Here is a 24,968-nt window from a genome sequence, read left to right as displayed (position 1 = left end):
GAACATTTTGGAAAAAAAAATTTTAAAATAGAATCGTTTCGATTTTTTTTATATTTTTAAGTAAACATATATGGGGATGTCGGGGCATCTCCCTCACGCGTTACTTTTCATGTAATGTCAGGTGGGGACTATTGATACTTTCTTAACATTTTTAAAAATTTTAAAAATTGTAAATTGTTCTTTTTTCCGGGATTCCCAGCTTATTGTGCATTCAATGATTTATTAATAAAGCAGTATTTATAAAATTAATAAGTTATTTTTATTTTGGTACCCGCAAGTTGAATTTTTAGAAAGGTAAATTTGATATAGAATTATTTTAGGGGGGGTGGGGGTGGAAAATGCCCCCCGCAGCTCTGTGCAAATTAAATAGGTGGGTCGTGAGTGCTGCAACTAACATTTTCTTGTCTCACTGTCGAAAAAGTTCGCGCCGCCACTGTGGTATACTATATTTTTGAATTCTTCGCGAATTATTTTTCATGCATAAATATATAATAAACCCGATAAATAGTCGGTAAATAAAACAAAATTACCATGAAGACTGTAGATTTACCATAGGGCATGGGTTTATTTTTAGTGACTGAAAACATTGTATTCACCTCTGGGTTACATGCTTTAGATGTTTGTGATAAAGAGGTTTATCCAAATATTCACGAACTCTTGAAAATATTTTGTACTTCGCCTGTATCAACTGCTATACACCTGAACGATGTTTTTCAAGTTTTTATTAAATATTAAGTCTTACCTAATAAATAGTATGACAGAAGTAAATATTTTATGAATTTTCCTATCTAATATTGAATAATAACTATAAATTAAATACCTAGTAATTATTATATAAAACAATTTGTTTATTATAACCGACTTAGACACTTAGGGCCCGTTTTACAATCATAGTTTAAATTTTACCAGTCGAATTCCGCGGTTTAATATTAGTTTAACTATTGTAATACGGACCCTTATAAAAAGACGCTACACCCGCGTGAGTTGATTCTGTCTTACACACGCACGACATAGGAAATTGTCGTTCACTATTCTCAATAGTGAGCTGTTAGTTTTGATACTAGAGTGAATCGACCTATTATCAAACTTTAGGTAAGAACATTATTTGGGTCTTAGAGTGGGCGATCTTTTGATATTTTCATTTTCGAGAAAATAAGGGTATGTGAGATATCAAAAATTAAAAATGCTCATATCTCGCTTGAAAATTAAAATATTAAAAAATCGCCCACGCTAAGACTCAGATAATGTGCTTAACTAAAAGTTTGATTATAGGTTATTTCACCCTATCGCCATCAAAACCAACAGCACACTATTGAGAATAATGAGCGACAATTTGGTATGTCGTGCTTGTGTAAGACGGAGACAACATATACGGGTCCTCTTAATGTGTTGGCTTTATTTGCATGTCACCGGTCAATACAATAATCATGCCAGATAAGTTTATCGATGAACTGAGCATCCAAAAAAATAGAAAACAGGATTTTGTATTATAACTATTTTTTTTGTTTATCGTATTAAACACGGGATTGTCGTTAGTATGAATTTATAATAAATGCTATTAGGTACTATACAATTTGTGTTAATTCTTATTTCACCTTGATCCACACTAAACTTAACAAGTTAGAGGATTTTAAAAATGTATATTATATTCGTATTTATTGAGTGTACCTATTATTATATATTTCATCCCCCCCCCTATCAAAATTCCTAAATACGCCACTGGACACCCTGTATAAAATATATAGTCTATTTGTCTATGAATGTAGAATTACGAATTACTTAGTACAACAAGAACAGAAAGCTGGATGCTTTTCAGCAAAGTATTATTAATACATTTTTTATTCATCTTCAAATTGTTTTCTAAAAGTTCTACTACAATATGAAAATTACACATAAAATAAATTTATGTTTAGGGGGACGGAGTGGCCGAGCGGACTAAGGCGTCAATTACGACGCGCACCGTCGCCGGTTCGAATCTCGGTTACGGGCAGCACTTCTTTCCGGGCAGACATCTGTCTGGAGAGAGAGGTTTTTCTACAGTTACAAGTTCGATGGGTTTTATTATTATTATTACTATAGATTGATTGTACGCAGACCAAGGTACATAATTAATTTAACTCAAAATATTGAATGTTGGCCCACCTCTGAATAATTATTTAATGAGTAGGTGCTTTGTAATGTCCTTATTCCTATAAGACCGGGCGCACATCAAAGCAGCGCAGTTCGAAAAGTAGTTATACATAATAATATAAGGGTCATGGTTTTTTTTTACTGCATTGGTGTGCATTGCTGGAATCATAATGATATGATCTAGGGGATTTTGGTATGCTCAATTTTTTTTTATTTCAGTAAAAATGTCATATTATGAGAAACCTTGTAAGTATTAAATTGTAAATCATCAAAATTAACTTTATCCATACCTAAAGTTGTAACATCAGAATATGGATTCACAACGATGACACTGTTTAAAGTAATCTAAACGGAATTCAATACTTTTCTACTTCAGTAACTATATTATGCAGGTACGCAAGTATTACGCCGGGAACCCCGAATCAAACGTATTTCATTTAAAAGTTATAAATATACCGTAATCTATATATCATTTAATTCAGATTAATAACGACCGTGTAAGGAATCCATTACAATTATTCAACTTTTCGATACTCGGCGTGAATCGTAAACCGTAATGATACGATTGTTATATTTTGTTAATAAAGATTAAACGTAGACACATTACACAAGATATCATTATTATGTCGGAGATCTTTGCTTATCTGTAACCACCTGTAGTAGAGAGGGTCGAGCAGAACGAGTCAGTCGATTTGATTTCAACACTGAACGAAAAGTTTTCATTCAGTACAAAAATAGCCACCGTTCAACAATTATTTCCTTCAGACAGTTGCATAGTTAATTATTATTATTTATACAATTATATATAAGTATATATTATTATTGTTACGTTATAGTATATAGGTATTTTATTTTTTAATACGCCGAAATCCTAATTTTCTCCGAAAAACAGGTAAGCCATGATAATTATAATAATATTTAGACGGGTAGGCGGGTTTTTTCGAAATACTGTCCAAACATAATTACCCGACTCAATTCATGTGAAAATTAAAATGGGTAATTTACTCTTGGTTATGTAAATATTGATATTTGATAATTAATAATAATAATATAATCGTTATTTTCAACACAGTTCATGAACAATTGCTATGTTGGTTGTTTGTCATAGCTTTTATTATTTATATTTATTGTGTATTTATATAATAATTTTTTGATACACTATCTAATAAATGGCCTTCATAATAAATTATTTAATGAATTAATAATATTATTGCTTTTTTAACAACTATATTATAAGTAATATTATATTATGTTACTTTAATAATGTGTTATATACCAACAAAAAAATGTATGTTTTGAATTTGAAGTTTAAATTTAAGTGGGTGTTTTCAAGAGGACCCTTATTGCCGTATGTATTGTCTGATGTCTTACATAAACATATACAACAAATTTGCATGCAGACGTATCCACTTTGTATTGTTTGTTTCAATAATCAATATCATAGTGAATATCAGTGATATTATTAAATTTAAAGGTAAAAATATTATCTTGTTCCGTAGACATCTCGTTGGCTTTTGTTGATATTTTAATTTGAAAGCCAGTTATAACTATGTAAAACATCTTACACTTACAGTTTAAAAATGTTCTAAACTCGTTTTATAATTTTAATATCAGTAAAAAAATCCAGGAGTCGACAGTGGGCTGCTTCTCCACCACATCTTCTGGCAGTAATAACGTTCTTGTAATGTAACATTTAAGCTTATTATACAAAATAAGTAGGATTAAGTTGTTTAACTCAAATAAAGTATAAAACAAAAAATTTAATAAATGGTAACGAGATGGCACAGATAATATTCTTACCTACCTTTTAATTATATAATAGGTCAAATCACCATTAAATTAAAGGCACAAAATGGATTCTGCTGAACACGAATTTGCCATGTGTATAAGTTTGTAAGACAAAGATATTCTAGGTGTAACGTAACTTAAATGTATTTGTTATCAAAATATTATGATTTAACGTTAGTAAAATGTTTCTTGTTAATTCAGAGTTGGTGTATTTTTTCATTTTTAAATAAAAACAAAAAAAAACTGTTTAGATGTTTTAAACAAAATAAATTGTTTGAGTTTAAATCGTTTAAAATAGTATTTTAAACAATTTATTTAAAATAACTTGATTTTAATTTAATATGTAATTTAATTATAAGGTATATGCCGTATACTAGTATATGTTTCGCTGTTTATTTATTACTTATTTTAAATCTTAAAAGTATTTAAAATGTATTTTAAATATTTTCTGATGGATGTTTTATCTGGACATTATATTATAACTATATTGACTATTAAGTAAACACATTTTAAATTTGGTAATTTATTCAATACAATTTAAAAAAAAATTAAAATCAAGGATGGTAATAGATATAATTATTTAATACTTTAACTTTTTTTCTGAAGAATATCTATCATTATTTATTATTAATAATAAACCTAAAAAGAACACAATATTCACGTCTTGGGTTTTACACTGTTTTAGACATATAATATTATTTATTCGTTTTGAACAATGAACAAAACGTTTAAAACATTGTGTTTTAAACATAACAACCCTGGTTGTTTTTAATATATTGTTTTGAATTCCTTAAAACTAATTAACATTGAATTCATATAATCATACTATATTTTGTATAATATTTAGATTGTAGGTAGGTACTGAATATCGATTAAAATTAAATCTATTACCTAAGTTGTCATAATAAAATAATATAATATCGAACAATTTGTAAATACATTTATATTTAACCTGATAATTACGTAACATCTATTATCAAGGGTACAAGTTTTAAAACAATAATGGACATCATCTTCGTAGTAGGTAATCAAATTGTTATGATATATTTAATCATTAAATATGAACTATAAGTACCTACTTTATAAATGTTCAAAAAATATCCTACCCATTAAAAAGAAGTTACTTTTATTATTAAATAAATATCTAATACATATTAAGGTAATAACTAATAGCACTATAATACCTGGTCAGTGTTCTCAAATCTTGGAATCTAGAATTGATTCATTCAGAATTTGAAATAGATATAATATAGATGTATTTAATTAAAAAAATTCACATTTTTACCGCAACAAATACTTTTTGTGAATAATATAGAATAATATCTTAGTATTAAAATGTATAATATTTTAAACGAAAATATACCTATAATAAGTACCTACACCGTATTGTCAATAAATTTTCATGGTAATAAGACAAATTATTGAATATTGAAGATGAATTTTTATTAAAGATTATATTAATTTTAGTTTAAAATATATATATAAATATATATAGTCATAACGAACTCTACCTACTTGGCTACTTAAATAACATTGTATTAGGTACCTATTATAGACTATAGTATTCTGTATTACCTACCAAAATAATATTATAATATAGTCAATAAGAACGTAATATTGTAATTTATTTATTTCATTTGGTACCTACATAATAATATTATATAATTTAATTAAAAACTAATAATTTATAATATACCTAATTATAAGAATGTTTTGTGAACACAATTTATTGGTACCTATCTAAAAGTCAAATATTTGTGATTATTTCAACTATCTGTTAAAGCACTCCTAATAATTAAATGACGTATTAATTAATCAAGCCCGTCTGCTGTCTATTATAGTGAATAATAGTAGGCAGTAGATAGTTATTATATAGGTAGTTTTCAATGTTTCCAATTTTCCATCCATACAAATTATTTCCACTATCATTTTCATATGAAACGAAATCTTACAAGTTACAAAAAATTATTGTTTTAATGTTATAAGTATTTAATATATTATATTACCTACATTTGGGAAAATCCGAGTATAATTAATGTTAAAATAAGTAAATTTACTTTTACATTGGTTGTAATAGTAAATCATTTTATAATCTAATCTGGTGTTAAACTGATTAGGAACTTAGGTAATATATCAGTGATTAGTGATTACAAAAGGTAATGCAGTAAGCCATGTATTTGTCATTCTACATTATCGTTTATCACAAACTTGAGACTAAGAGCAAGTCTTGCTGTACCCATTACAGAAAAATGTGTCTTTTAATTCTATTTTTAGGAACCTTTTAGTTTTAGCTTGTAACTAACTACCAAGTATAACTTACTACCGCCGAACATCAATTTTTAACAAATTAGGTACCCTGTTTTTTTCCAATCATTTAAAAGGGAAGGGTTACACAGATAGATACTAAAAATCCAATTATTATTAAATGTACAGATAAAAGAAAAATGGAAGAGTCGTGAGCACGAATATATAATAGTCGTGAGCATGGTATTGAATCATCCTGTATGACGTATGTAGAACTAAACTATGTAAATAAAATATCTACTTATATTTATAACAATCGAAATGTATTTTTTAATTTTGATTACACTGATGAGTGATGACATGTATTCCAAATTAACCTTCCAATTTGAACTACAATAAGTAACAAATCAAACACAATTAATTATATTTAGGGCAGTAAACATTTACATTTAGGTGATATTCTTCGTAAAAGGTTTGCTTTTCATTTCTATAACAGTAGGTACAGTGCCGCATCTAGACCCTAAGCCCCTGTGAAAAAAAATTGCTCCCCCCTAAGTCACCTACCCACGGGAAATATGGGAGATAGATCCTCATTAACCTTTAATATGTTGTGCACAGAAAATAATATTTGTTTTACAATGTGTGCTCGTTTCAAAAATATTTAATATTGTTTGATCTTCTCTCCGCAAAGATACATTTGAATTTATGTCACTTAAACCCAGCCACCCCTAAATGCGGCTTTGAGTATGTATTTAAACACGCAATCCTGTTTTGCATATTGAAGGTTGACCATAATATAACTGCATTTAAATAATCTGTATTAAGAGGATGTCAGCGCACTATTTGTTTTCTCTCTCTGACCCACTTGCAACATATCAAATTAATGATTAACAGAACCAATACCCTGTGTACGTACTTTTAATATTTGACTGAATTTACCTATTATCAAACTTTAAGCTAAGATCATTTTACCTGTGTCCCTACGTTGGCTATTTTATATTTTAATTGTATGTAAGATATATGAGTTTGTAAATAATTGCAGTTTAAAAATACTAATTAATTGTATACAAATCAAAATATCGTAAAAAATCCAACATAGGGACACTGGTAATTTTCTTGGCTTAAAGTTTGACTATGGTGAATTCACTCTAATATTGAGTAACAACACAGCTTTTTTGTAGGTTGGTTTAGCTGCTAAACATATATTGGCAGGATACATTTTTAAATTAAATTAAGTTGTTTATACCTTTAATTATGTGTTTTGCTTATACAAGTTGTGTATTAGGAAATTATACTATTTTTTTTTTTTTTTTGATATATTTTTATTTCAAAAATATAAATTGTATGTTTAATTATTTTTTAAATTCCATGTGTTTGCATAATATTTTTCTAGTGCCGGATAATTATTATATTACAGAATATTATGCCCATTTTATTGCGTTAATATAAGACGTGTGTGCATGTGTTTCAGAAGATATCACAATGAGTGGCCGTAGCAGATTCGCGTTCGGCAGCCAGACCCAGGCGCCCCAGTACCAGAACCGATGCGCTCTGTGCTTGACCACGACCACGGAAGACGGTAATGCGACGGCTGTCTGCCAGCACACGGCCAGCGTCGAGTCGGCGCTGCACTATCTGCGAAATTACGGGGCCCCGACGAGTCCGCCATACGGGCCGTCGCCCTATCACGCCCAGCAGGACGCGGCTCCGGCTCCGGCGACGTCTGCGCTCCCATCGTTCGGCGGCTGTTCCCCGCCCGTCTCGCCCAACTACTACACACTGGCCGAGTTCCTGTTGCGCATGAACCGCATGCAACAGGAGAACACCGGTGGCTACCATCACTTGCGCCAGCCTCCGATTTCGTCCAGGCCGCCCAAGCCCAAGTCTGAGATGGGATGCCTGCGCGAGTGCGCGTTCTGCAAGAGCAACGGCGAGACGGCCGAGTTCTACAAGTCGCACTTTCTCAAGGACCCCGTCGGCCGAGTCAGATGCCCGATACTGCAACGGTACAGTGACGTTACTTATTTGAGTTCAATTAAAATAATATAAATTGTTTGTATGTCTTAAAATACTCACAACTCGCATTAAAAAGCCGACGAGATTGCCCAGATAACAATCTTACCTTTACATTTTATAAGAGGTTTTAATTCACTCTAATTTTTAAACTAACGGAGCTACACGTGTTCTGCTGACCGTATAATTTGCCATGTTCCGCAGTTGTAAGACGGAGACAATAAATGTCGGTGTAACGTCCTCTCATTAGAATTGTACAATTAGGGAAAATTTAATATTTATATTTAAGTTAGTAGTTAGTAGGTGCTCTCCATATTACAATGAGCAAAACTTATGTGTAACAACAGATAGTACACAAAGTACAAAGTGTAATTTTGTCTTTTAATAACGAATTATTTATTACATATTCAAATGTTCAAATCAATAAAAATATAATGTACAAAGAATTAAAGCTAAAAAAAGTAAATTTCCCCCTAAAACCTTCCAAATTACGCCCATTCAAACCTATTGTCACACCGTGTAGTGCTTTTTTGCCTCATTATCTCGACGTTGCAAGAGACAGTTAATGTTCTTTTCCCCCTTTTAGATTCTGAGCGTGATGATTGTATTGGTTTTACAATGATGTGTCTCCTACTCTCCTTTTTATTTATTTTAATTTTATTTTGTGCCTGTCATTAGTCATTGCCGTTTAGGGCAGTAAAACTGCTTCGATTTTCTTCAAAAGTATCTTGTTTGATCGGAGAGTGAATCTATTAAGTGCACTGGGTTAAAATTCCCAGTAGTTTTAAAAGCACCTGGAAAAACAAACCAAAAATTAAGGAAAAATAGGACTTTTTACGCAAATCGTTTTTAGACAAATTCGATTTGGGTTTTTGGTGGAACTCTAAAAAAAATGACCGTAGATATGTGAAATTTTCATTGAATGTTTATATTACCATTTTATGGCACCATACACTTTTCAAAATATTTTGAAATTTTTACAACATAGGATATTCACTTGATTTTTCAAGTAGTAATTTTCTTATTTTGTTTTAATTCAAAAACTAATGACTGTAGATACTTGAAATTTATACTTCATGTTTATTATATCAATTCCCATATTTGATAAAATGTTCAAATTATTTTGACTCGTTTTGAGCTGTTTACGGACATTTTCAATTTTTATGTTTTTTTTTTTCTATAATTGTAAAAACAATTTTAATTGTTGGGTCAAAATGGGTGAAAATTTAACACAAAGCTCCTGATATATTGCTTCTATAGCAGTTAAAAAATATTAAAAATACATTGGTACAATTTTTGTTTATAAGCATTCAAGTTCAAAGTTTGACAAAATTTAAAAATGATTTTGAAGTTAAAAATGTATAAAATGTCCGACTTTTATAGCTTAGGATTGAAAATTTAAAACTAAGTTCCATGTAATTAGGTAAATAAATTACTTTATTCGCAATAATATCACAAATATACTTAGTAATATCATAGGCTGACAGTCTTTGCTTAGAATCAATTTTTGTATACAATGATATTATATCAATGAATTCAAATGTTACACCATCCATTACAGTGACCTTTTTGTAACCTACTGTACAGCAAAGCAAGACCCACTTGCCCACCTTTTTTTTTGCTATTTATTAATAAATTATATTTTTAGTTAATTGAAAAAAGACAGGGTAGTAACAGGGACAGGATAGCCCTTCCAACAAATCTATTAGGAAATTAATATTTTAATATTAAGAGATGATATTTTATTTAAAATGAAATTTATCATTTATGTTATTTAATTAATTTAAAGGTATCAATGCCCGTTTTGTTACGCAACTGGAGAGAACGCACACACAAGGCGTTACTGTCCAAAAAATCCAAACAAAATGTGTTTTATCAAAGGAGATCAACTTGTTAAGCAAAATTTGCAGTGAAAAATAAATATTATTGTTTATATGTTTAGTTAATATATTATAAAATAATTGTTTTGGATTTAATAATTATAGTAATTAATAATGAATATGTTATTAATGATTTTATGAATAGATAACTACAATTATATTTAAAAATAATTTTACTTAGTTTAACATGATATTATCAGTATAAATTTGAGTTTTATTTTCTGATTGATTGTTAACAACCTGTCTCCCATTGTTTTTAAATTTATTAATTTGTCTATTTGCATGAATGAAAATATTATTTCAAATATTAAAAATTATTAAATATTACATTTTACATTATTGCTTGTTATGGTATATACATATATATACATATTAATTGTGTTTTAATTTAGTAAACAATTTGAATGATCATAATAACAAATAAATCTACTGTATTCTCATTTTATGTATATTAAATTACAACAATTTATTCTAAAAATATAAATAAATATATGCTTAATTATTAAATATGATGTTAATAGTTTTTTTTTTTTAGAAAATATAGGTTACCAATTTGTTTCAACCAAAATAATCAATTTGTTGTTTTATGTCTCTATTTTAGGTGTACCTTTGTAACTTCTAAACACAATTAAGAGAACACTATTATTTTTGAGTAATCTTAAGATCAAAATCACCTATTACAAAAACGGTAGAGAATAATATTTTGGTAATACGTAATTTTACTTTAAGACTACTCAAAAACATAAAAAAATGATTCTGTATAAATTTATTTTGTTTATATTGCGCGTGGGCCAAAGAGAGAAAACAAACAGTGTGCTGACATCCTCTTAAAAAAATATTAATCATGGTCTGACCAAACAAAAATGGTCCCATGAATAGTGACTAATGGATATCCGGGAAGGTATCTTTTCTGTGCAGTATCGTCAATCAAAATAAATTATAAAGTATAGAGAATATGGTTTACTTTATAGTTTTCAATCTTAATATTTTGATGTGTATTAACATATCATGGCTACCAAAATAGCATAATTTTTAATGGTAACATCAAGACCATGCAACCAGAACCTCACTATATATGTTAATGTGAGAAAATATGGCAAGATTGTCCATACTTGTTCATTAAATATACATAGTAGGTACATACCATGTAATATTTTTGCATATTAATTGTTACTTGTTACAGACCACATTATAAAAATAATAATAATATTTTATGTGTTAATGTGTGTTTTCTAGTAAAATCTAGTGCCAGTATGGAATAAAATATAAATAATAAATTATATTAATATTTTGTATTTTGTTTTATGATTTGATATTTTAATTATTTCAATGAATGAAAATACTATACTATACTATATATATTAGCCCAACGTTTGAGTCTTTGACAGATTGGCCTATTTCTTCACTTAATATTTTTGGAATGAAAAATCAATAAATATTTATTAAAGTTTAATATTTAAAGAGCATCAATTTCCAATCCAATAATATGATATTTCTGTCTCATTTATAAATGATCTACTATCTATAAACCACTTAAATGCTCATATTTATATTAAATTTATATATATATATATATTTATTTTTATAAAAAATTATTTAATTAAAAATATTATATTATTTAAGTATCACACATTTGTTCTATTCCCCAGGCACTGCCCAGAGCATCTCTTTTCCACGTTTGTAAAGCTCTTCTAGTTTTGCTTGCAATGTTCCATCTTTTTCAAGGGTTTTGTAGCATTGATATAACTGTAATGCAGCCCGGGCATCTTCTACAGAGTCATGAGTAAGAGATTGAATTTTATTGCCTAAGAAGTGCCAGGCCAAAAACCGCAACGATACATTCCGTTGATGTGGAAGTCTGAATAAGGCTACAGTATCAATTACTTGTTCCGGTGGTACCATCAAGTTGATCATTCTACAAACATTAATAAATACACAATTATATAATATGTATGAAGTAAAAACATAAAATTAATTATAAAAATTAAAGAATGATTTTCAAATAACTTCAAATAATATTTACATACAAACAATTTTCTAAATTAAATTTTAAAACATTACGTTTTATAATATATCTCTTGAAATCAATATGTAGACTGTACTTGAAAAGTTATTTGAATATAATTAGTACAAGGAAATTAAGTGTAGTGAGATTTAAATGTTACAGCCTTAAATCATCTTTGATACATTATTATTCTTTAGTACACAAAAAAAGTTTCTAACCTAAAATCATTGTATAGGCCATGGCCAATAAACTTAATTCCATTGTCAACCAAATATCGCAATTTCATATATGTGGACTTGAGAGTGGTAAGATTTTTAGAACTTTTACTAATGTCTAAATCACCAGGGTTGATACCGGAAAATTTTGTGAGGTAATCAACAACTTGCTCTTGAGTTGAAATATAATCATCTATAAAAGGTTTGCCTTCATTTGGACCTTCACTGTTAACATTCAAGTATTTAAAATAAAATGTAATTTTAAAGTTGAGAATTTAAGTTATTTACCCTCGAATACATGATATTCTTGCCACGGCCATTTGTACAGGTTTTATTGTGGCCAAACGACCATCACTTCTTAATTCAGATTCTTCTTGATTGAGAGTAACAAATTCTGCATCAATAGCTACAAGTTCACCTAAAAAAAAATATTTATTAAATATTGAACTAAATATCAATTTTTTTTTTAAATATTTCTTATAGTTGTACCTGATTTAGGAATTTCTTCATCTAAGATAACATCATTACTATTTGATGAAGAATTCAAATAAACACTTTCAGTGAATACTTTAGCTGTAATAACTGGGTCACTAGCATCAGTTTCAATATCAATATTGATTTCATTATTTCTTGATACCCAGTATAATATACAAGGAATTTTCCAATCCAAACTAAACCAAACGGCTTCTTGTCCTATGACTGGGGATACACTAATATCATTGAATATATACCATTGTGGTGATGGGTTACTAGATGATATGTGTTCATGATAAGCTTTGCCCACATTCACTATAGATACAAGATTTTTACGATCTTCATGTATATAGCATACAACAGCGTGTAAATCATATATATTGGAAGATTTACAGTCTACTTCTTCGTCATCACATTTAAATAGTTTTAATTCTCCATCAGCCTCAAGTTCGGCCCTGATACTCAATGGCAGCCAAGAGTGTGTGTAATATAACTGAGACAAGCTCATGGAATTATTTGTTTCTGGAACTAAGGCATTAAATTATTTTTATGTTAGTTAAATAAAATACACACTCTACCTAAGAAACCACCGATGCTAATAACAAAGGATGTAAAGTATTTAAAAATATTTAGCTTCGAAAAAACCAATTACTACAACAGGGAAAAATAAAATGAAGCCACAATTCCAAATTCAATTTTAAGCAGCATCTAAAACAGCAATATAATAATGTACTTGTTTCTGTATATATAAAGTTATTTGTTTCTTTTGTCACTGACAAGGTTTCTGATATCCCTTCATAGGCGGTAACATAATCTAATGTCAGGAATATTGCAATAAACAGAGGTTTCCAAAAAATGTATTCTGCGGTCTGGGCGCGACTTTAGAAATAAATCAAAAAGTTATGGTTACCTCAGACTCTATTACAAAATTCACCACAAAAATCTCATATTCACATATTACTCAAACTAAAAAAATCAATCTACATGCCAAAATAAAACCAATCCAATAACATCCCAAAAATCGTTTGACCCAGCTATCATCAGTAAAAATTACCTCAAGTCCCTAATAAATCCACTTATCACTCTTCTCACTAAATTATAAATAAAAGTCTTTTAAAAACTACATCAAATTCAAATTTGGCTAATTAAAAAAAAAACTATAATTATTATTATTATAAAAGAAATTTTTATGTACATACATATTTTTACAAATCAATTTTAAAGTGCTATTATTAAATGGCCTCCTTCATCATGTTACTCATATTATTGTAAATATTTTAAATAAAAGAAATAAAAATATATTATGTTGATTAATTTATAAAATCAAATATAACGCTAGAACAGAGGTATTAAAACTTTTTCATCCCGCAACTCTTTTGTGTGTTCACAATATTTTTACGCTCCTAAATTATTATGAAAAAATTGAAATAATATTGATACGATATGGCTAGGATGATAATAACATTGACTTTAGTACTATAAATAATACTTCAAATAATCACGTAATGTGTTTCATTATCATTTCCATAGTCACTTTAATGATCATAAATAATATTTATATTAATTATACATGACCTACATTAATTTTGGTTTCCGGTTCTTTCACACAGCTCACTTCACTAACTCACGCCCCTTAGCTGCGACACACAGTTTGAATACCTCTGCACTAGAACATAATAATTTTTAGTACCTGCAGGCACTTGTCCAGGGTGCATAAATCGACAACTATGTCTGGTACAATTGCTTCCATATCGACAAGGTTTATTGAACGATGTTGGTGTACTTGGTGCTGTTTTTTGATCGCCAGATTTTGTGACAGCCTGTTTTATCAAAATGTCCATTTGTTGTTGCCAAAAATCTTTGTTCTGTTAACATTATAATATTTAATAGTTAATACGTATGTCTTTAGAATGCTTATTATAAATTAACCAGTCAATTTAGTATTAGATAATTCATTAGCACAAGCTCACTATGAACATTATTTAGTTTTTGTTTAAATACAAAGTATCACTGATTTTCAAAACTATGATATGTTTAACACAACAAAGTGATTTTATTATGTAGGTACAGTACAGGTCTTCAACCAAGTGTCCCGCTCAATGCTATGATCAAATTAAGACTGTAAAACGCACAGACTTTCACTAAATGTTCTGATTTTGTTCCAATTTTCAACAAACTGTTAATTATTAATATTTTTATTATTTTTTTTTTTTTTTGCTGTACTTTTTGCTAATACAACCTATTTAGTATATTATCATAATGTTATAAAATATTATAAATTTAGCATCATTCAAAATAAACTTGTAAGGAGCAGCAACTAAATTAACTAACCTAGGTTAAGACATCATATCCGTAAACAAATAATAAAATAAAATCAGATTAAATACCCTTTTCGGTCAACCTTTTAAATGTTTGTACTGCTTTTACAGCATTTATATATAGTGACTTTAGATTTGTGAAATATCAAATAATAAAAATGTAGTCATTATTTATTAATTATAAAATAGTTGATTTAAGACTCACTTGTTTACTTTCAATAGCACAATTTACAGTTAATATAGCAGGTAATGATTTCAATGTTCTATTCTGCAATGTTTGCTGAAAGCTCTCACAACGTTCACACCAAGTTGTAGTAGTTTGTTTTGGACAAATGCTTTGCTGAAGTAAATCACAAAATGATTTAGATTTATCTACAATACAAATGAAAAAATACTTTTAAAAACAACAGGTTGGCTAGCTTGTTTTAAAATTATACCATCACTAGATTCTGGATAAACCAAATTGCAGACCATTAAATTTGATTGCTTGCTGAACTCATGATTACATTTTAAACATTTATTAATATGAAGTTGTTTACAACCAAATAATCTAGTTATTTCAGTTTCATTATAATCTTCTTCTTTATTTTTAATTTTTTTCCGAACTTGTTGACCTCCAATACTTGGAAAATCTGTATCTTTGAAAATAAATTGTCCTTGCTCATCAGTTAAATTTTTTTTTGATCTCAAGAGCTCCAAATGAATTTGATGCAAAATAAATCGATTCCAATTCTAGTAAAAATATACAAATATTAAAACAATGTTTTAATTGCAGTGCTTTTCAAAATATGTAGTTTTGGTATTTTTAATACTTTCAATTTAAGAATTATAATTTGACTAACAAATATTTAAATTTATTTCAAGTATACAATAATCATATCATTAAGTCAGTTTCTAAATAATTGAATAAAAATATTGAATAGTATTATATAAATTAAGTCAACTAAAAAGTAAAAAGTAAAAATATAATATACTTAAACTAATTATACTTTGTTCAAAATAAGTAACACAGTCAGCGGTTGACTTGTGCTCAAGGGTAAGGCAATACTAAACAGCGGCCTGTATATAGATTTGTGAGTCCATGGGAACGACAAACGGGTGCTACCTAACTGCAGCCGACTGTGTTTCTTATTTTAAACAGAATAAATATTAAAAGTATACATATTTTTAAATATTAAATATGTTAATTAATATTTAAAGTTACCTAATTATAATTTATTACTTAGTTGAACTTACTTGAATTAAAATGCTGATATTGATTTTATTTTTCATTTCAGCGTTGTTATGTTCAGGCAGTATAAGGCCTAGAGCTGTAGCATCGTGAGCATTACGAAGCGCTCTTAAAAAATTTCCAGAATGACATGGTACCCCTTTAGATTTATTCATCATATAAAATAAAAACGATAATTCACAACTTAAACAAAATTCTTCTTGACATATATGTGACATTAAAATTTTCCGCAATGGCTCCAAAAAATATAAAACCTATAAAAAAATTAAAATAATTTTAATCTTGAATAGATATAAAATATGTTATTTTTTGGTATTTGGTAAAATTCCACCAAATAGTAGGATATTTACGATTGGTGGTAGGGCATTTTTAAATAATACTTGAAGGAATTCATAATGGACTATTTTTCATGTTAATAAGACCTATTTTTAATTCAACTGATCGATTTAATTACACAATTTCAATTTTGAAAATAAGTTTGATTAGTTACATCACAATACTGTGCGGAAGCAGACGGTCACATGACGGGCAATGTGTTAGCATATAAACGTAAAATTATACTTATAATTCCATCATATAAAATATAAATGTCCAAAGAAGACAATATTGTGCATTTTTTTAATATGTTAATAGCTCCAAAGGCTTTAGGACCACCTCGACGCCCACGGAGGACGGAGGAGAGCCCCAAACCAGTACGGCTTCAGGAAGGGTGTTAGCACAGAGTCTGCAAACGCAAAAGACCTCGAGCTAGCCGCCCAGGCTGACACCGGACGCGAACATAAGGATCTATGCATCCTAGTGACGCTGGATGTAAAGAATGCATTTAATACCCTGAGGTGGCCCGTCATCGACGAGGACCTAAGGTCGAAGAACACCTTTGAGTACCTGGTCGAATTGCTGCGGTCATGGGTTTCAGATAGAACACTGCTGACAGGGGAAGAGATGACCTCCAGACCCGTGACATGTGGTGTTCCGCAGGGGTCGGTCCTTGGTCCCGCCCTATGGAACGTGTCTTACAACTCGCTACTGGAGATGCAAGTCACACCAGGGGTCTACCTGGTGGGCTTCGCAGATGACTTGGCCATAGTGGGCATGGTTAGGACCGGCCAGCTGCTTGAGGAGGCACTCAACTCCACCCTGGAAGCTATCGACGCATGGATGACGCAGAAGGGCCTGCAGCTCGCCTATCACAAGAGCGAGGCAGTTCTCCTCACCAACAGACGCGCGTTTGTCCCGCCTCACATGGCGGTCGGCGGACACCAAATAACGATCGGAAAAAATCTGAGGTACCTTGGGGTTATTCTGGACCGGCGCTGAACATTCACGCCGCATATCGACATGGTCACCAAAAAAGCCTCTCGGACGGCATTAGCCTTGGCAAGGGCAATGTAAGGGGTTCCTACCAATGGGAGCGCAGGCTCTGACCCTGGTGGTCGAGAGGCAGTTGTTGTACGGGGCCCCAGTCTCATCAAGGCAAACATGATCCGCCCACAGAGCACAGCTGCGCTTAGAGTGATTCGAGCATACAGGACCGTTTCTGACGAAGCCGCCTTGATTCTGGGTGACATGCCACTGGCGGATCTTATCAGTCTAGAAAGGACCAGGACAAAGGATCTACTAGGAGCCGCAGTCAACCCCAGTGAACTCCGGCAATCCAAGGCGGCCATCAATTGACAAGAGAGGAGGGTCACTATCGACCTCTGGCAAGAGAGACGCCACAGAAAAGGGTGCGTGGACGCGCCGAGCGATACCCAGTGTAAGGAGATGGATTGAAAGAACTGTGCCAATAGTGCTTTTGTCATTTCATATGACTCTGGCATTGTCAAATCACAGCTGCTTCGAACAATACTTGTCGAGAATGGCAAGAGCTGACAACGCAGCATTCTGCACTGCCCAGCGCTCAATGACTGGGCAGAGCCCACAATATTTGTATGTCCCAACTATAGCAGCCTCCGTGACGAGTTCAGTGCCCACCTTGGCCACCAGCCTATCGCAGACAACCTCCCGACCTCCTGTGCGGACCTGATTTCAACCTCCTCCCCGAGGGTCCAGAGGAGAAAACCACAATGTTGGCCAACACGTCGGAATCATTCAGGCTGTTGTACAAAATGGTGGAAAACATCCACTCCCTCAAGGAAACGGAAGAAAGGGCAAGACAGGCAGCCGGAAGGAGAGAGCCCACACCGGACCCCGATATCTAATACACTGTAAGAGGAGCTCCCAATTAACCTCCGATCTAGAAAATCTTCACCTTATGCATACTTGTATATATTTTTTTTTTAAACTTTGTTGTAAGCCCCCCCGAGCAACGCGCTCCCTGGCAGACATACTTACCAGCATACGCTGAGGCAAGTCTACCAGGTCGTGGGGGTTTAGGCCCAATGCTGTTAATGTTTAACTAGATTTTTATTATGTCAATAAACAATAGTGGCCGGAGGAGAAGTAATGCTAACACGGTTCCTCCTCCGTCCCTCGATTAACTCGGAAAAAAAAAATATGTTAATAGTAAATAATAAATTACTTGAAGCATTGGATTGCAGTATGAGTTTGGAACATTTGATTCTAAACCACTGAATCCAGTTTTGTTATATTGTTCATAGTCAAAATCTTCACTTTTAAATTTCAAATCAATTTTTCTATATCTTCTAGGTATTGCTACAAATGTTGGGGATTCACATTCTTCATCATTTGATTGGTTATGATTAATATTATTTTGTGACTCAGATACAGTGTTGAAATATGCAACCTAAAATTGAAAAACAAACAAAAATTTTTTGTAAGGAATTGTAAGATGTAAATTGTAAATAATGGTTGATTGAACTAGTTAATTTTAACTTTATCTAAAATATCTCATTATAATATATTCTACAATAATTATGTATTGATTAATTATGTGTATATAATTATGTATATATTGTATATCATAATTAATATTAATACAATTTTAATCCACAATAATAACATAATTATACGTAACATGACTAATTACTTGATTTCGTTTGCGATTATTTGGGTTTGGAGCATAACCAACAGTTCCTTTCATTTTCATTGTAGATAAAATATTCATATCTATTGATGGTGTTTTCCTATAAGTACCAACATTAATATAAGTTTTTTTTATTATTAATGAATAAGAGCAAATATTTATTTTAAACATGTATACTAGTATACCAAATAAATATGTATAAACTTGCAAATTATGATATTTCATAGAATAGTTTAGCAATTTAGTTTTATAAAAAATATATATCAATTAATTAGTTTTATTTAATTTATTTTATAAGCAATTAGAGGCATATTTATTAAGTCTAAGGTAATATAAATATTTTTTTAAAGATTAACGAGCAATTGAGGCTCTTCATCGCCAAAACCACTTCCATCCACTAGTTCCTAATTTTCTATTATTTGCTGTTTCCCATTCCACATTTCCACTCTAATTTTTTTGTAGCCAGAATATTATCTTTCCATCATCTTTATGGTCTTCTTCTCACTACTATCACTCCCATCAGCCCGATATACATGTTCAGTGTTGATGAACTGTACCACATTTTCTCTTTTATTCATTTTGTACAGTAAGGCGTTGGTTCTGACTTATTTCCATTTTATTATAGCACTATTGAATACTAGTCCCTATATTTTCTTAAGTACTTTCCTTTGGAATAGTTTTGGTTTTTTAACATAAATATGTTTTGGGGCTGAGAACAGATATTTGCTTTTTCTAACCAATTTTTTTAACCAGAATATTGGCAATATTATTTACAAAATAGATGTTTTTGTTGTTATAGTTACTTAGCAACAAAAACATATTCATACATTTTCCTTGTAAGGGAAAAATATTGAGTAGCATGCTATGGTTTTTTTCATGGCCATTTGTTGTTTCCTCTATTGTGGCAGATTAAAATCAATACGGGTCTAATATAACTTATATAATATTATAGTTGTTCTTTTATTCACCTTGACAGTATCTTTGAATTAAATAATACTAACACATAGTAGCATTGATTAGCAGCACTCAACCTGATGTTGAATTCTCCATGCATGTTATATTGGCTATTTAAGTATTGGTTCTAAGGTATTTGAATTCTTCATTTTTATTTTTTTGTTATTCTCTCACTCAAGTTAGTGTGATTTCCTCTTAATTGCTTTACTATATCCTATATTAGGTTTTTTTCACTGTTGTCCATAAAGCTAATGTATTTTCCAGTAATTACCAGTTCTGTTACAGCTTCTTGGATTTCCCAATTTTGACTGTGTCATCTGCCAAGGCTAGCAAAATGTATCCTTCATTGTTTTAGTTGGTAGTGTTTTTTTCTTATTGGATTCTCTAGCTCCATATTAAAATGAATTATGTATCCTCCTATCTTAGTATATTGTTAATCATAAAGGGTAATGATATATTGTTCATAAATCATAACCTTGACATGGTTACTGGTGTTGGAATTACACGTCCGTATTATATTAACTAGTTTTGTAAGTTTTGTTAGTATACCATTCTTTAAAATCTTGCTATACTGTTTTCTTATTTAGGCTATCATATGTTTGTTTATAGTTCACTAATAACATGTATAAATCCTTTGTGTGTTCATATTATTTTCCATAATTTGCCTCAGGACAAATATGTGATCAGTAATCAATTTATTTTCCAGAATACATTTTAGTAATTCCCTGCTATTGTTATCTGTATGTATTTGTAATCTTTTTAGAACTATTAATGATTGTATTTTATTCCCAGTGTTCAGTAGTGTTATTTTTCTGTAATTACCAACCGTTTTCCTGTTTTCTTTATTAAAATGAAGCATATGATTTGGCTTGTTATAATTGTAATAATTATTATTTATTATATTCATGACATTTATTATCATGGGTAATTAGATTGTAATTAAAAAATTTACCTGTAAATTTTAGTAAGGAATTTCTCAGGTAACTCTGATGCCAAAGGTCCATCACAATGAGGTAATGGAATATTAGAATAATCAGCTAATTCATCTGTCACATTGATAGGTCCACAAGGAGGTGGTTCCATTGGTTGAGCAAATATTGTTTCTCTTGCTAAAGTATTAAACTGAGTAGATGCTGTGGTAAATAAATGTAATGTGCTCACATTATCCCCAATTATAATTGCTTGACTTGAAGGAGATACATCCATGGAAAGGGCCATTGCTCCTTCTTCAGCACCACTCATCTAATTTTAAATTAAACATTTTTAGTATTTACTATATAAACCGTATTCTAATTGAAACTTAAGCTTTATTATACCTGGTAGAGATTCATATCTTGTTCTGTCAAAGCAACTGTATCCACAAGTTGACATTGTCCTATCGTTGATACAACTGCAATGCGCGATGAGTATGAAGTCATGAATCTCAATAAAAATGGTTCAATAATCATAGGAATAGATGAAACAGATCTCATCATTCTTAAATCATGTACAACTAAAAATTGATCTAGCTCCATGGATCCATGTCTAGTAACATAAAAATAATAGGTAGTTATTGTCAAAATTAAATTAAACGAAACATTTTATTCCTCTTACGTGTTGTTAAATCCACAGCTAACTAATAAATTATCATGAACGTCAAAATCAGATAAACTGCCTGTGTGTGCCTCTACAGTGTAAATAATTTTTGAAATATTTCTTGGATCTCGAAGCTTTATTACTCCAGTGGGATCTCCACAACATACAGTTCTATTAGCATTCTGTCTTAATATAGCACAGCCATTTTCTCCAGCATTTATAATGCTTGTTTCTTTACACAAATTTAGGTTAAACTCAATTAACTTTTCTTGATGACCACCCATTAATATAGTATCTTGAGAACGTCCTAACTGAATTATACATTGCATTTCATTTAAATATTCTGAACTGAAATAATATAATTTTATATAAATAAATAGGTAATGATTTATATTTTTTAATTATTTAATATTAGACTTTTATTTATGGCATATTGTGTTAAGTACAAATGAAAAACAAACAATAATTGTAAAATTGTATATTAATTTTAATACGTGTAAAAAGAGGATAATTGTTTAGAAAAAAAAAAACAAAAAAATACTGTGATTAGAGTAATAGTCTATATTTTAAAAAGTACATTACAGTAATTTGTCATAACATTTCATGATCGGTAAACTAGAGCCCCAATTAGTCTGGATAAATGAGGTTCTACTATATTTACTAGGTTCTACTATTATGAATTACTTTCAAATATATTAATAAATCTTCAATAAGTTATAAAATTATTAATTGTAATTTTAAGCTGACATTGATTTAACTTTAGTAGGCATCTCATAAAATAAACCTTAGTTTTATTACCATTTTATTACCTGTGTGTAAAAATTGGTAAGCCTCTGCGCATCTGACATCGCAGTGTAGTAGGTGTAAGAACTAATAAAGTAGAATCAGTAGTCAATAGTGAACGAATCTCTTCATCAGAATGAACTCTAAACATTGTATACTTCTGCATATCCGCACTATAATATGAAGAAACATAACCCTGCACAATATACATTTTTAATATTAGCATTTTGTTGGGTAAATTTAAAGTTAATTATTTAAGGCATTCATTTACCAGCTGATTTCCAACCCAAAGTAAATTTTCATGTGTATCAAAACATGTAGCTGTAATTCCATATTGGCTGCAATTATCAGTCAATATTGTTTGAGTTTCTTCATATTCAGACCTCTGTCCATCTAATTGGTCTGAATATAGACTAGTATCAATTACTTCTGAGTAATCTTCTTCTGCATAATTACCGTACACTAAATATAAAATAATTATCAATTTTTAATGCATAATTACCTATCATATTATATGGGTTAATTATTTTTGTAAAGTAATTTTAGGTATATGGTCGCGTTAATAGTAAACTGTTGGAGACAAACTATGTGACGGAAACATTTTTGTATTAATAGTACGTACTCTTTAGACAATTAATCAAGGATGAATCACTCGTAAATTTGGAACCAATAATTATGTAATACTAATTTTAAACCATTATTTAAATTTAGTATTTTATAGTATAATAATAATTAATTTAGAGCAACATAAATACTAAACAGTCCAATCGAAAAATATGTATTAATTACTCATATTTATAAAAGAAATTTTCTTAAGTACTATCATAATTTTCTTAATTATTGCCTATACGCTATAAACACTTAAATGATAGGTATGTTTTAATAAGCCTGTTAATAAAATATACCCCACCTTTCCATCTGTATTTTAAAATATAAAAACTAGACAAAAAAAAAGTTACAAAATAATTATACACTCTAAAATAACAAGGGGTAAATAAAAGAAAACATCAATCTATGTATAAACTATAAATGGTTAATAATATTATGATGACAAAATAGGTATGGTTCACTTACTTATCATGTCTGAAGATTCATATGAACTTATTACTGATCTTGTAAACTCCATACCTAATTTTTAAGAATATTTAAATATTTAAATGTTAATCAGTTACATTGATCATTCATGTGAATTAATATCTATAAAATATAATTTACTTACTTTTGAGATACTAATTAAGTTTTTATGAAATTTAAATCCATGTATTTAAATAACCAATACCTACTCACAAATATATTCATTATTATTCTTATTTGACAAAAGTAAGTTGTAAATAATTTTATGACGAGTACTACATTTTAAATAATTATATTCTAGTGTAGGATAAAAGTATATTAATTAACATTTATTAAATAGCATAAAGAAATTTAACTATACAGCCATATTAAACATTGTTATAAATTATTGCTCCAATAAATTATAATAGGTAAATAGTCATAATCAATTACTTTATACAGAACAATTAACTGTTATATTATACAACACTACCTATATAGTTGTAGTATTTGGTAGTAAATCGTAAGTCTAGACGCGGAATTTACGTTATCACAAATTCACAATCATACTTTGTTTACATTTAATATAATCTAAACTTTTAACAAAACACTAGATAGCTCTGCCACAATGAATTTTTTTTTCTGTATGAGTGATTAGCCCGATTAGGATTTGATTATTCGAGGCATATTATAGGTACTTATCTATGATTCGATGTCTCAAGGCCCCAACACTAAAAGGTAAAAATTAAAAAAAAGTAAAAACCATCTTTACCTTACACTTGTAGAATATGGAAAAAAGATGGGCAAGTGAGCTGTTCTGTAGACTGTAGAGTTGTAGATGTCGAATGGTAATTTAATTTATAAATTATAATGAATGTGTTAAATTTGAATTTAATATTAGATCATTGCATACGAAAAACAATTATGAGCGAAGACGTTTTGTCGACTGTCACTTATCACTTGTCAGCCTATATTACACTAAGTATATTTTTAGATTCTGAGCGTTCGCGCATCGTTCCGATGGATGTATTGATTTTACAATGACATGTGTTTTTATTTAATTTTTTTAATTTTTTTTAATTTTAAATTTTAATATTTTTAAATTTTTGTGGCTGTTACCACAGTTCCAATTTGGGACAGTAAAACTGCTTAGATTTTCTTCAACACTATCTTGTTTGATGGGAAAGTGAATCTAGATGGTGCATTCGGGTGGTCAATATGCAATGTAATCCCAATAGTTTTCTAAAGCACCGAGAAAAAAAAAAATAAAAATTAAGCAAAAACGAGAATTTTGGCAAAATCGGGTTTTGGTTTTTGGT

General features: G+C 29.9%; 2 protein-coding genes across 4 annotated transcripts; one reads left to right on the top strand and one right to left on the bottom strand.

The window, feature by feature from the left end:
* Positions 1–2,792: 2,792 nt before the first annotated feature.
* Positions 2,793–10,261, top strand: LOC100216490 (nanos-like protein). 3 transcript variants are annotated; one of them, XM_016802089.2, is made up of 3 exons: positions 2,793–3,022; positions 7,637–8,168; positions 9,965–10,261. In XM_016802089.2, exons 2-3 carry the CDS (start codon positions 7,645–7,647, stop codon positions 10,086–10,088), a joined length of 648 nt encoding a protein of 215 aa, XP_016657578.1. In that variant the 5' UTR covers positions 2,793–3,022; positions 7,637–7,644; the 3' UTR covers positions 10,089–10,261. The 3 variants fall into 3 exon arrangements, with proteins under 3 accessions (XP_016657578.1, XP_016657577.1, XP_003242523.1); XM_016802088.2 differs by having other exon boundaries at positions 7,634–8,168; XM_003242475.4 differs by lacking the exon at positions 2,793–3,022 and adding an exon at positions 3,411–3,478 and having other exon boundaries at positions 7,634–8,168.
* Positions 10,262–11,350: 1,089 nt separating this feature from the next.
* On the bottom strand, positions 11,351–24,171 carry LOC100163386 (PAN2-PAN3 deadenylation complex catalytic subunit PAN2). The gene is made up of 17 exons (XM_001944454.4): positions 23,816–24,171; positions 23,671–23,724; positions 22,868–23,058; positions 22,623–22,792; positions 21,832–22,161; positions 21,555–21,762; positions 21,191–21,480; positions 19,288–19,384; positions 18,820–19,044; positions 16,304–16,552; positions 15,505–15,799; positions 15,273–15,439; positions 14,440–14,614; positions 12,765–13,277; positions 12,564–12,693; positions 12,279–12,500; positions 11,351–11,970 (listed from the first exon to the last, which is right to left on the bottom strand). The coding sequence occupies exons 2-17, from the start codon at positions 23,720–23,722 to the stop codon at positions 11,694–11,696; spliced, it is 3,591 nt and encodes a 1,196-aa protein (XP_001944489.1). The 5' UTR covers positions 23,723–23,724; positions 23,816–24,171; the 3' UTR covers positions 11,351–11,693.
* Between the last annotated feature and the right edge of the window lie 797 nt (positions 24,172–24,968).

The sequence above is a fragment of the Acyrthosiphon pisum genome, chromosome A1 (genome assembly GCF_005508785.2).
Source record: "Acyrthosiphon pisum isolate AL4f chromosome A1, pea_aphid_22Mar2018_4r6ur, whole genome shotgun sequence".
NCBI lineage: Eukaryota > Metazoa > Arthropoda > Insecta > Hemiptera > Aphididae > Acyrthosiphon > Acyrthosiphon pisum.
This window is presented reverse-complemented; position numbering and strand designations above follow the sequence as displayed.

Bases quoted from the DNA above. Each gene is read 5' to 3' on its own strand.
- LOC100216490 (XM_016802089.2), top strand. From the start codon at position 7,645: ATGAGTGGCCGTAGCAGATTCGCGTTCGGCAGCCAGACCCAGGCGCCC. The intron at 8,169-9,964 runs GTACAGTGACGT...ATTAATTTAAAG, and splicing joins AGATGCCCGATACTGCAACG to GTATCAATGCCCGTTTTGTT.
- LOC100163386 (XM_001944454.4), bottom strand. From the start codon at position 23,722: ATGGAGTTTACAAGATCAGTAATAAGTTCATATGAATCTTCAGACATG. The intron at 22,793-22,867 runs GTAAATGAATGC...TATATTGTGCAG, and splicing joins TTTGGGTTGGAAATCAGCTG to GGTTATGTTTCTTCATATTA. The intron at 21,481-21,554 runs GTATAATAAAGC...ATTTAAAATTAG, and splicing joins AAGATATGAATCTCTACCAG to ATGAGTGGTGCTGAAGAAGG.